This window comes from Tauraco erythrolophus, chromosome 14 (assembly GCF_009769465.1).
Source record: "Tauraco erythrolophus isolate bTauEry1 chromosome 14, bTauEry1.pri, whole genome shotgun sequence".
Taxonomy (NCBI): Eukaryota; Metazoa; Chordata; class Aves; order Musophagiformes; family Musophagidae; genus Tauraco; species Tauraco erythrolophus.
Window position 1 is genome coordinate 21699467 of NC_141478.1, and position 13031 is coordinate 21712497.

A 13031-nucleotide genomic window follows, 5' to 3' on the forward strand; every position below is an offset into this window, starting at 1 on the left:
CTAACGAAAAGTATAAATAAAGATTGTGGAATGAGGGAGGGAGAGAGATTAGGGAGGTGGGAATAAAATGATTCTTCTCTCCATCGCATTCCGGCTGTGTCCCTCCCACAGGGAAACCCCAGCCTTCCGGCAGTGGGGTCCTGAAGTTGGGCAGGAGATCCCAGGGATGGTGGGATGGGGTAGGAGAGGATCTGGCAAGAAGACAGAGGACACGGGGACATGAGATGCTGAGAATGGGGTGATCCATGACCCCCTCCCAGAACCTGGGCTGTGATGCCCAGGTGGGAAGCAGCATCCTTGGGGAAGCTCCTGCTGAAAGCCACTGAGTTGGGGGGCAATTGGGGCTTTGCAAATCAGCAAATAAAAGCAGAAAATATATTTTAAAAAAAGGTAAAAACAACAACTCGAACACCCTCTTTCTCCTCTTCCTCCCTAAATGATGAATCCACCAGCAGCTGGGAACACGTTGTCTTTCACGGCAGGAGCGAGGCGGGACAGATGGACAGACAGTTTGTCTGTCCCCCCGCAGACACTGGTTTGCCCCACAGCCTTTCTGTCCCCATCCTTGGGGAAGAGCTCGCTGCCTCCCCCTCTCATTTCACATCCTCAAGACACCATCCAGAGGGTCTGAGAAGGTGGTAGGAAACACAGCTCTGGCCACTGACCTCAAGCTGGTGGCTTTGGACATCCCTGCAGGGACATTTCTGCTGCCAGGACTTTCCATGGTGGGGTTTCGGGCAGCGCCGATGCTCAGGATCTCGCGCTCCAGTGCTGGGATTGAGTATTTTTGAGCATCTTTCATCAACTTGACTAGGACCAAAAGTCCTCAGGCTGCTGGTGCCCATCATGGAGGTGACAAGCAGATGTCTACGGGAGAGAGGAAGAGCAAGTCATGGATGGAGCCATGTTTCCTCCTCAGCTCATGTCTCAGCCACTTGTTTTATCCCCTACTGTAGTTTATTCAGGTCTTTCTCCTCCAGCCGAAACCATTCGGTATCTTTTATCGCCTTTGCCAGATCTGCCTTTGCACGTTCGGAGGTGAGACCTCACCCAGTCCCACGTCGCTGGTCCGGGAGCGGAACCTCCATCTCAGCTTTACCACCTCCACCCTTTCCCCGAATTATCGTGCTCACATCCCCGCTGATTAACGGCGGAGGCAGTGCGTGAGCCGGCGTTAACCTGCTGTTGGAGGAAGTCAAAACCTGGGAGCGACGGAGAGAGCGTCGTGGTCATCAGGGATCCAGGTGGCCACATTGACCCCGACGAAGCTTCAGGTGCAATTTATTGCATGAAGGATGTTCCTGCTGATGATTTCTCACCGGCCATGTGGTTGCCTTGGAAAATATCACGACGACAAAGCTTCCAACATCCACCACGTGCCCCAGCGCTCCTGCCATGCCCGAGATCCGACCTCAATGTCCAATGGAAATCAGAAGGGCCCCCCCAAAAGCATCGTCTCGAGACAAGCTGCTCACTAAAGGATGAGTCGGTTTGGGTCCACGTCGAAAAAGTGTGTTGGGCACTTTTGAACATACGTGGTGGGAGGCAATAAACAAATAACCCGTCGCTTCTTGCAGCCCCAGGATTGTCACCTATCGGCACCGCTCGGCTGTAGGACCAGAAACTCACCTTGCTCCCATTGCTGGATTTTTCCCAGGCTTGATCCCTATTTCAGGTCGATTCCCTCCTCTCATTGGGGTCCTCCCTCCAGATCAGACTCCCCCAGTACACAGGCCCGTGGTTGTTATTTCCCTCCTGCCCAGGCGAGTCCTGCAGCAGGGACCTTTGCTAAGATGCTGCTCCTCCTGCATCCCATTTTTTTTACAGATTCTGCAGGAATTGGCCCCGAATATGACCCACAGGGCGGGAAGTGATGGAGGAGGGGGGACATTTTGCATCCAGAAGGGCCCAGCCTTAACGAGGTTATTATTTAGAGAGAGGGAACGGAATGGGGAAACTGAGGCACAGCCCCCTCCTCCCGAAAACAAACCACCCCCTCCCAGCTCTGCCTCAGTTTCCCTTGGCTCCGTTCCTCCCCGTTCGAAGGGAACTCCTGGTCCCTTTAAGCCCCCCCCGCCCGCCGGAGGCTCGGCCCCTTTCTCTGACACAGCAACCGCCGGGGCGAGCCGAACCGGGAGCCGCGGGGAGCGGGGAGGCTGCGGCCGGGGGCCGGGGGCCGGGCGCCCACCGCCGCTCCGCCCCCCCCATGGCTCTGCCCGGGGCGCCGGGCGCCGCCCGCCCCGCTCCGCCCGCCCGGCGCCCGGGAAACGATCGGCCCTGAGCTGGCAGCGCTGCCGCCGGTCGGTCCCGGGGGGCACCGGGGGAGGGTGCGGGGGTGCGGGTAGAGGGGGGTACCGGGGATGGGGGGGGGGGGGACGGACGACGGGTGAGGGGAGGCGGGATGGGAGTAACGGGGGATGGAGGATGCGGGTAGCGGGGATGGAGGGTGCGGGAGATGTGGGAAACGGGGATGGAGGATGCGGGTAGCGGGGATGGAGGATGCGGGTACCGGAGATGGAAGATGCAAGTACCGACATCCGACAGCCCCCGGTGCCCCGGAAGATGCGGGTACCGGGGATGGAGGATGCAGGTAACAGGGGATCGAGGATGCGGGTACCGGGGGTGAAGGATGCGGGTACCGGAGATCGAGGATGCGGGTAGCGGGGATGGAGGATGTGGGTACCGGGGATGAAGGATGCGGGTACCGGGGATCAAGACAGGAGCATACCGGGCACCCCTCCTCCCTGTGCGCACCCCTGAGCTGGGGGGATGCCCTCCCCCACCCCACTCCACCTCTCCCCGTGCTGTTTCCCCCCTCCCCGAAGGAAGCGGGGGGGGGGGAATTTGGGGGTTAAGTGGAGTTCCCCCCCTTCCTCGGCCGAGGCGGGGTTGGGGGTTGAATCGGGAGGGAGGGTGGCGGTGGGGAGGGGGCGGGGGGGTCCCCCCACCCCGCCCCGGCGGGTTGTCACCTTTGGTAACGTCTCACCCCTTCCAGGAAAGTGGCCCCCGGACTCCTCTTGTGCCACGTAAAAGCCCTGAGGGAGGAGGAAGAGGAGGAGGAGGAGAAGGGGGAGGAAGTAAAAGAAGGAGGAAAAAAAAAAAAAAGGACAAAGAAGAGCTTGGACTGCAGCCAAGTGGGGGGGTCTGGATCTGGCTGCCTGCCACGGTAAGTTCCTGGGCTGGCTGTACGTCTGTCTGTCTGTCTGTCTCTCCATCCATCTGGCTCAGCTCAGCGAGTCCCTGCCATGTCCAGTCTCCAGGTTTCAAACCTTGGGGGGGTGGTAGGAAGTGTGGGGGGATGCCAGGGGCAGTGCCAGGCTCTGTCCTCCCCTCCACCTCGCCAATTATGGGGTGCTGTTGTGGGGGTACTGGGGGACTTGTCCTCACGCTGGGGCTGAGATCAAAGCAAGGCAGGAGGGGACAGACACCCCCCCCAAGGCTTTCTGGGTCCAGAAGGGATGGCTGCCTCACCTCGTCTGTCTGTCTGTCCTCGCAGGAGGGGACCCTGGGCTCCCCAGGACGCCTGTGCCCACCTGGGAGACCCCCACCACCACCATCCCCCAGCACTGGAACTGGCCACCCCAGAGCGAGGGGCCGAGGCAGGGAGCAGCGTCGCTCCCCCGGGACGCCCAGCCCTGCATCTCCCTCCCTGGCATCGAGGAGCAGGCAAGGCTTGAGCCACTGGATTTTAGCTTCCTGGGATATCCGAGGGACTCTTCCTCCTCCTCTTCCTCCTCCAGCTCCACCGCAGCAGGCAGGTGAAACCAGCTCTCGCCTACTCTGCTCCCCCCATGGCCACCCCACGTCTCCCCACGGCCACTGGCTGAACGTCGCCTGCAGCGTTCCCGCTTCCGTATGGTGCATCCCAACCCTTCTCCCAGCTCCGAACCGGAGCCCCCCGACCTCGCAGGGAGGCGAGCGCGCGGCTGGGACTTTCTTGGAGGCAGGGGAACGTTAAGATGTTGAAAGGTCCCCGGCCGAGAGGGGCTGCGTGGACGCCAGGCCACCCGGCTAAAGGGGAGCAGGATGGACAAAGCCGTTGGGGCCGGGAATCGAGGCCGGTAGGGAAGGATGGACTCCCGGACCTGCCAGGACAGGCAACCCAGTGACCACCCCAGCAGCAGCAGCAGTAATTGTAGCAGCGGCAAGAGTCATTGCGAAAGGGAAAGGATCCGGAGTCGGATGAAAATGGTCATCGGGCAACTGGAAGGCATCTTACAGGAGCTTAAGGAGGTGGCCAAGGAGCTCCGGGAGGTAGGAGAAGCCCGGGGTGTCATCGCGTCCCCGCAGGGGTGGCGGTAGCTGTTGTGACCCCAAACGTGGGTGCCCTGTCCCCGTGCCCTGTCCAGGAGGGACCTGGGGTGGCCCATCCCGGCTGATTTCCAAAAAGAGAGGAAAGGAGAGAAAAAACAGCCATGGTTTGTAAAATTGCTCTTGACCTTGACACCAGGGTTTGTTTGGAGGCAGGGGGGCTGGTGCACCTGTGGGTGCTGGCGGTGGGAGAAGCACTGTGGGGGTCACACACTGGAACTGGAGGAGCCAACGGTGTTGGTGCTGTGCCGTAGGCGCAGGGTTGGCTCCGCTTTGCCTTGGGGAGGGGGGTTGAGGCCCCTTCTCGAGCTAGAGATTTGGGTGGAGATGGGGCAGCAGGTCCTGCCAGCATTGCAGAGGGCACCGAAAATACCAACATGTGCTCTGGGTGCAACCAGGGGAGGTCCATGGCCCGGGCAGGGGGCCAAAGTGGCTGGTTGTCCCATAGCCTGGCTGCCAGGGTCCATTGCTCCCACAAAATAATAATAACTTAAAAAAAAAAATATATATACATATATAAGTGTGGTTGGAGTTTTCTGCCAGTGCGGAGGCACAGCAGAGTCGATTTGGTGAGGAATTGACTGTTTCTGTGGCTCAAGGGTTTGGGCCACACATCTCCAAGGTGGAGAAGGGAAGGGGACTTGGCCAGGGCCGGTAATTCAGGACATCCCTGCAGGTGGTGGGGGAAGCAGTGGACGGAAAGCGTGCAGGAGCCTTGAGCGTGGCGTGGCAGCTCGCTTTCACGATAGCTCAGGCGGGCGTTTGCATCTCCTCCGTGGCCTGAGCCGGGCAGGGGCTTTGATCCAGAGTTGTGCAAAACCTCATCTGTCTCCCCCATGGAAGGGCAGAAATTGGTGGAGGTTTTGCCATGAGGCCACCACAGAGTAGCCCCACGCGAGTCAGTGACATTTGGGTGCCACCGAGAGAAAGCTGAGGCAGGTGGACTAATGTCATCATCAGTGCAGATGTGGCCATGGTCAGGGAGGTGACATCTTCCAGTCTGAAGCATCTCCTGGGATGCAATGTTCTCCTTTGGGATGGCTCTGCTCAGTCCAGGGGATTTTAGGGAGGCCATCCCACCAGGAAAGCCAGTGCGGGAGGGATGCCACATCCCACCACACTGTCCTCTTGGGTTCCACCAAGCCTCAGGTGGCCCCATGGGGTCCCCATCCAGCTCTTAGGGCCAGAAGGACCTTGAGCATCCCTGCTGCATCCTTGGTAGGCTGCCCAAGTCAGGTTGTACCAGCATATCTCAGAGTGGAGAAGTGGAGAAGGTGGCTTGAGGAACTGGGGAGGGGTAAAGGGCTCTTGGCATTCACTGGGGACAGGTTTTGGGAAGCAAACTCAAAGGAGAAATAATATTGGAGAGTGGAAGAGCTGAACTGGGTACAGGAGGTCCCTGTGCTTTGAGGAGCAGAGGGTGGCCAGCGGACACCCACCTGGGGAGACCTTGCCCTTGTGCTAGGGAGGGAGTCCATACCCCATGAGATGGCTTCTCCAGAAGGTGCTAGGAAGTGCCATGGCCTAGAGATGACTTTGCCATGGAGCTGGAATGTCCCTAGACACTGGTGACCTCCCAGGCTGTATCCCATAGCTGTCCTGGAAGAGCCCCTCACACCACGGAGCAAGGTGGCCAGGCCAGCGTAGACCCAGCCACGAGGTGCCCACCACGAGAGGGGTCCTAAACTTCAACCCTACTCAACAACTCTACAACATACCTGCATAACTTTGCAGCAATTGGTTGAATTTATACAAAACAACATAAAACTCAGTACAAGAGCAGGCTCCAGAGCTAGAACACATGGGTCCAACCAGGACTACACCAGGCTCCAGCAACCCTGAAGAATGAGAGATCTGTATTTTCCTCAAACCCAACAGATGCTGGGTATTAGAGGCTTTGGAAACCCGGTCCCTTGTCCTCTGGGTCACTCAGAGGAAGCTCGATGGGAGCCTATTACATGGAACTCTCTTCCAAGCCCACCCAGAAAACAATGTGGTGGACACCAGACTGGCAAACCATAAGCTCTAAGATGTTGCTGGAAAGAGAAGATGATAAAAAAAATAAGCTCCTGTGGTTGTCTACCTTGCACAGGACGATGCTCTTCCTCAGCTGGAGGTGAGGGGCAGGACATGAGGGACAAGGCTGAAGACAGGTGGTCCTGCAGCTCCCAGGCAGGGACTGATGGCCCCGAGTTCAAATGGGCTTATGGGTGGGGGTCCCATGAGGGGTTTCTCAGGATCATAGAAGTCCATTAGTGCTCGCAGAGCCCCAGCACTTGTGATACTGGTGTGTTCTCCAGCAGATCCACCACGGGGCTTTGAAAAGGTCCATCCCTGCAGCCATCTCCTCTGCTCGGGGCTTTGTCAGTGGGTTAGGATGCAGGGCTGGATGTGCTGGGTGAGGGCAGTGGTGAACCCGATCCTGCTGCACCAGATGCACCCTTGGAGCTGGAAAACCTTCACTGGGTGATGCTGGACCTGCTCCTTCCACATTTTGCTTCCAAGAGGAGCTGGATACCAGGACTTACCAAGTCTGGAAGCAGCAGCCAGGTCATGACCACCTTGACAAAAACAAGCCCCAAAGCCATCAAAACCCCCACGTGGGCACGAGGACTTTCACCCAGTGATGATTCCTGCTCCAAAACCACTCTCCAGCTCCGGGCTCAGCTGGCTCTGGCTTTTCTCCCAGGTTTTCCCTCCTTCCACAGAAATTTTGAGATTGGGATTGCAGGATGCTCTGGGGTGGGGGAAGGTTTCAGTGGGGCAACCCCAAGGTAGCCCCATCCATGGAGACGTGACACAGGAACAGAGCCCAGTTCAGACATCATCCCTGGCTCCCAGCAGTGGTTCCCACCGGAAAGCTGTCATTCCAAACGTCCGTTCCATTGCAGAAGAAGATTACCCCAGGAGGTCCCAGCCATCTTCGTTAACAAGGCTGAGCTCCTTCCCGACCTTGGGGGATTAGCCACGGGGTGGGGTCAGAAACCATCCACAGGGTATATCCAGAGGTGGGAAATCAAAAAGTCAGTCCTCTCCGAGCCTTCGGCAGGAGGAAGATCCTCCCTGTGACCCCCTTGGGATCATAAACACCTTAACGCATTGCGATCGATAGGCGATTAGCCGGGAACGCTTGGGAAGAGTTCCCGGTGAGCCGGCGGCTATTATTCGAATAATGACACGTTTTGGAGACGGGCACAATGATCTCAGACTAGTTAGCGGCTGATGCTGTAGCAAACGATCCCGGAATCCGCGGCACGCTCGGGGAAGAGAGGCCCCAGCTTCTCTTGGCGAGCTCTGATTAATCATTTATTCCTTATTAAATATTTACTCACCTCGCCTGTGCTGGGAAGTGGTTTGGGAGATGCGGGAAGGTCCCTGCTCCGGGAGAAGGGGACCTTGGAGGCTTTGAGGTGGCTCTTTTCCCCAAGGGAGGAAGGAATCGATGTTCAAGGCGATGGTGTCAAACGCCTCCAGGATGTTTCAGGAATAGGGATGGGGATTTTTTTTTTTTTTGCATGGGCCACAGGTCTTCCAGCTCCTTTCCTGGCCTCGGGAGTACACATTATAAATTACCAGCCTTTAAAGTGCCCTCTTGTCCTCCCTACCTCATCCTTCACCTCTCCAGCATCTTCTCAAGCTTCCAGGAGGTTTAGCTCCTTGATAAGAAACAACGTGGCCAAAACGTGGAAAGTTGAGCCACCAAACCAGGAACCTCCATGGTTTGCAGCCAAGAACCAAAAATCTCATTAAAAATCAACAGTGTTCCAGATGTTCAGCATCTGCCTCAGCTGGGGAGGCAAATATCCTGCTTGGGGCACCCAGGCTTTTAATTGGGAAGCTCCCAGTTGCCAGCGCCATCCTTGAGCGCTGGGACTGTACATGGGGCGAGGGGAGCCCCCAGCACCCCCAGCTGGACTGAATAGTGGGAACTGGAGGAGGTGAACCAGTCGGTGCCATGGTTTAGCACATCCTTGCTCAGTGCCGGTCTCTACAGGGTACCACGGGGACATGGGCCCACCCTTCTGATTGCTCCAATATCATCGCTTTGGATGAGATCTGAGCATCCTTGGCCACCCAGCACCTGCTTTCAGGGCACTCAGACACAACAGGATGAGGCCCCTTGGTGACACCACGCATGAGGTCAAGGGGAATTATTTTTGCTCCCTATTTTCCCACTGCCAGGTACCTCTGGTTTGACCATGGATGCTTTGCTGTCATCAAAATGTTGGCTCTTTGCAACAAGGAGAAACCTAAGTTGAGGGAGCATAGGGACACAGCACATGCTGGGGACACCCCAACCCTGCTTGTAGGGGGACAGAACCTCCCAAACCAACCGATCCCAGTTCTGGTCCATCCATCCCTCCCCATCAGCCTGGGTCCCTCCACCACCAACAATGGCCTCAGCTTCGAATCTTTGACAACCTGTCTGAGGAAGAAGAACCAGGAGGGGGAGAAAAGCCCAAATCCTACTTTACATTTAAATCCCCAGCGGATGCCAAGTGTCACATAGGTATTTAACACCCCACCCCCCTCCGCCACCACCATGACCACCCGTTTAAAATAGAAAGCTCTCCTAAAAATAGCTTGGAGTGAGCCACCACTGATGTGACACTAATCCCTGAGCGCCAGGATGAGGACCGGGATGGGGACGTTCCTCCTGGTACTCACCGAGCCTGATTCACAGTGGGTCCCTTTAGCGAGGATGAGGAGGAGCAGGGACCCTGGGTGACAGAGATCCAACTCAAAGCCCAGAAGATGTTCACCTCGAAGCCAGTGTTGAAATCACCAAGCCTTCGTGAAAGCAGAGATGATCTCATTTCAGCTGAGGGTTTCAGTGGAATCATTTGCTGCCTTATTAAAAAATAATAATAGCCAGGTGTTTCCCAGAGACAGCTCTTTTCCTGCCCTTTTTCCTAATTCTTTCTTGTCACTGGGAAAGAAGAGGTCACAGTGCCTTTTCTTCCTCTTTTCCTTGAGTTTCACCCTTTCTCCTCCAAAGAAAAGAGGGGAAAAAAGGGGGGGAAAAACAAAAAAAGAAACCTGACAGTGCATCAAGAGCAGCAACAATTGCTTTTTCTAATTTCAAGACTCACGGATGCTGGTGGGGATGGTCCCAGCTTGCCCTCAGCACCCTTCAAAGCCAAAGCCTGAAGGATGGATGTGCGTGGGCAAGGAGGCAGGAAAAATAAGTTGGAGATCATGTTTGAGGAGCTTAGGTAAAGCCCGTTGCCTTCTGCTGCCTGGGATGAGAAGCACTCAGCTCGCCATCCCCAGCACTAGCCTGCTTTGGGGACCTAAATCCCCTCCAGGTGACAGGGATGTGACGTAGGTCTAAGGTCCCTCACTGGGTTTTAACATACCTTCATGAGGTCCATCCAGGAGAGATACCATCTAAGGGGCTGGGGACAGGTCTCTGCACAGCACAGCTCAGGAAAGGACTTAGACCCCTAGACCAAGCTTATATGGGCTCCTGGGCCATGGGGAGAGGTGGGGATCCCAGGTGGGGCTGATCAGGACTGTTAAGGTGTGTTAGCACCCATCAGCATGTGCTCAGGTGTCATGGTGGGAGCGCAGCCCTCGTTTCCAACCCAAACTCACCTGGACTCCACCACACCCTTTTTTTTTTCCCTGGAAAGATGGTTTTTGGCATCTTTCCTTACCACTGTCTCCAACCTGCTCGCGGGCAGCAATACCCAGCCCTTCAACCTGCATTTTCCTGGTGGCACCAGCCGATGCCATCTCAGAAAGCATCTCCCCCTTCCCAGGGGCTCCCCGATTGCTCTGCTCTGCGTCCGCAGCAGACACACACATCCAGCCCCACCACCCTCATCTGAACAATATCAGACCCCTGTGCCCCTTGGGGCTGTGCCCCCATGAAGACAACACTATTTTGTCCTCCCGAGGTTGCCCCTCCAGGTTGTCCCACAGTGTTTGGTGGCCCTGGCTGCAGGCAGAGCCTGGAGATGTCCCACGGGGACCTGCAGCTGGTTTAAAAGAGGGGGTGCTGCGTTCCCACAGCCTGATCGCCCCCAACAAGCAACTGGGGGGGCTGAGGTCCCCCATCCTTGGTGCCGTCTCCTCGGGAGCTTGGCAGAGCAGGATTGCTGCATGGGCATGGTTGTTGAAGGAGTGAAATTTGGCGCTCGGATATGGGAATTTTATTAAAATTAGGTCAGCAGAGTGTAACGGAGCCGCTTCGGCTGCTGGCAGCGTAATCATCCCCTCGGGCTCCTGGTTGCAGATGCTCGGACGTACTAAATTACCCTCAACTCTGCCCACGCGTCCTCATCCACCACGAGGGCTTCGTGAGGAGCCTGGCCCTGCTGAGCTCTGCTTTACGGGGCGTTTCGAACAATTTATGGGATCGGCCCAAATCCCCCCCTTCCCTGCGGTGTCAACATCGAGCGAAGGGATGAAGACACCAAGGGCGACCTGTGACAGTAGCTTTGAGGTGCCCACCCTTGGCCACCCAACGCAAGGATGGGGTGTCTGAGCCCAAGGGCTGTTTCACCCCCAGCAAAAGTGCTCGAGAAAAGGGAGTTATGGGATAACAGCAGCAGAAAAACGACAGAGGGATGTGTTGTGATTTATTATTTGTGGTCGATGAGGAGGTCCAACGCCCATCGCTGAAGCAGGGGACTGGTGGAGATATGGCAGGGCTTTTTGGCGGCATGAGAAGGCAACGAAAGAAGGTGTCTGGCAAGATATTGCCCATCAATTTGTCTTCCCTCCCTTATTTTGGGAAATTTGTGGCTGGTTTCTACCAGGAAAGGCCTTGAGGGGGGGCAGGGGAAGGGAAAAGATGGGGAGAGAAAGACAGAAATGCAAAATAACCAGAAAAAAAATACATTTATGCATGGCAAAAGCCAAGCAAAGAGGTTTTTTTTTTTTGCTCCCAAATGCTCCGTGTGTGGGATGGGGGGGCCGGGGAGCAGCTGGAGGGACACAGCCCCGGTACCCGATGCCCACGGATGTGCACGATGGGGTGGGGAAAAAGAACAAAAAGCATCAATTGGGTGCACAAATGGGTACGGGGGGGGTGTCGAGGGGTTCCCCCTAACCCCCCCTCCTTGTCTGCCGCTGCCCACCTCCTGCTTGGCAGCACTGGGACCAGCCAGGCCCTTTGCCAGCTCCCCCGGAGATGGGGGAGTGGGGAGGGGGGGGAGGCGAGTCGGCAACCCTGCCAAAAATACGCGCTTCCAACTGCTGCCAAGTTGGATTTTCACGTCGTGCTCTGCCTCCCACCCAAAATAAAGCCACGCACCCCCCTACACGCATTTATACCTGCAGAAACACCAGCCGAGAAACACCCCGGAGAAAGGGACATGGTTCCATCCGGATGCCATGGGTGCTCAGGTGGGGTTGGGGTAGCCTGGGCAGGATTAGTGCTGTGCTCAGTGCTGGGCAACGCTTGAGCTGGGTGGGATTAAAGACCTGAAGGTGGATGAAGAACCTCTTGGAGCCGAAAACTCGGCAAGGTCATTAGATGGAGACCACAGAGATGGAGCCCATCAGTGTCCCAGCCAGGGCAGGGGGTGACAGCACTGTCCCTGCAGCCCCCCCAGCCTTCCCATGTATTTTGTCCCATGGCCTTGGAACATTTTCCACCCCCTGCCTCAGTTTCCCCACCCGCAGATCTGGCTTTTCCAAGGGTAGGAGGTGGCAGTTGCTGGTGGCTCCCCATGGTCAAGCGTGAGGGACCAAGAGACACCATGAGCGTGGGGATTTGGGTCCTGGGGGACAAGGCAGACCCCAGAGCCACCCCGAGAAGGTCCCATCCTGCCGCACCGAGCACCCAGAGGCACCCAAGGCTTCACCACCTGCATGGAGCCCATGGGTGCTGTGCCACCAGGTGGGCTTTGGTCCCTGCCAAAGGGCTCCTGGAGCAGCTCCACTCGGTCTGAGACCTCCCAACTCATCACACTGGTGGGAAAACGGGAAAGATTTAGGGACGTAGTGTTAATTCTGGAGCAAAAATGGGAAGGTCCTGTCCCCCTCCCACTCTACCCATATGTCCGTCTGTCTGTCCGCAGGTGGTGAGCCAGATCGACCGCCTGACGTCCGACTTCGAGTTCGAGCTGGAGCCGGACGACTGGACGACGGCGACGGCCAGCAGCACCTCCAGCAGCGAGAAGGGGGGAGGCGCCTTCGAGCTGGGACCCCTGGATTTCGCCGCCTCCGACATCCTCTCCGACAGCTGGGAATTCTGCTCCTTCCTCGACGCTTCCACCCCCTCCGACCCGGGCGACGGTCCTGAGCCCCCTCGGCCGCAACCGCAGCCCCCGCCGCCACGCCAGCCCGATTACCGGCTGATGAACGGGGGGATCCCCATCGCCAACGGTCCCCGGGGCGGGGGGACCCCGGATTCATCCAGCGAAGAAGCTTTCGTTCCGACGAGCGGTCAGAAGATCCAGCATCACCGAGCGGCCGGCACGCGGGAAAGGGTCCGATTCAGCGACAAGGTGCTTTACCACGCTCTGTGCTGCGACGACGACCGGGACGGTGACACCGCGGTGGCTCCGAGGGACGATGGCCCCGAGGAATCCGGGCGTAAGGTGTTGGTGGGGCCGACCTCGAAGCATCCTTCCGGTGGTGCCGGTGGCGGACCCCCGGCGCGGCGGCTGACGCGGAACAGCAGCACGCAGACCGTAGCCGATAAAAGCACCCAGACGGTGCTGCCTTATATCCCGGCCAAGCAGAGAATGAAAAATAAAAACTGA

General features: G+C 57.4%; 1 protein-coding gene across 1 annotated transcript; it reads left to right on the plus strand.

Annotated features, from left to right (window-relative positions):
- Window positions 1–4071: 4071 nt before the first annotated feature.
- INSYN1 (inhibitory synaptic factor 1) lies at window positions 4072–13031 on the plus strand. Its single transcript, XM_086620160.1, has 2 exons — window positions 4072–4254; window positions 12345–13031. Exons 1-2 carry the CDS (start codon window positions 4072–4074, stop codon window positions 13029–13031), a joined length of 870 nt encoding a protein of 289 aa, XP_086476286.1.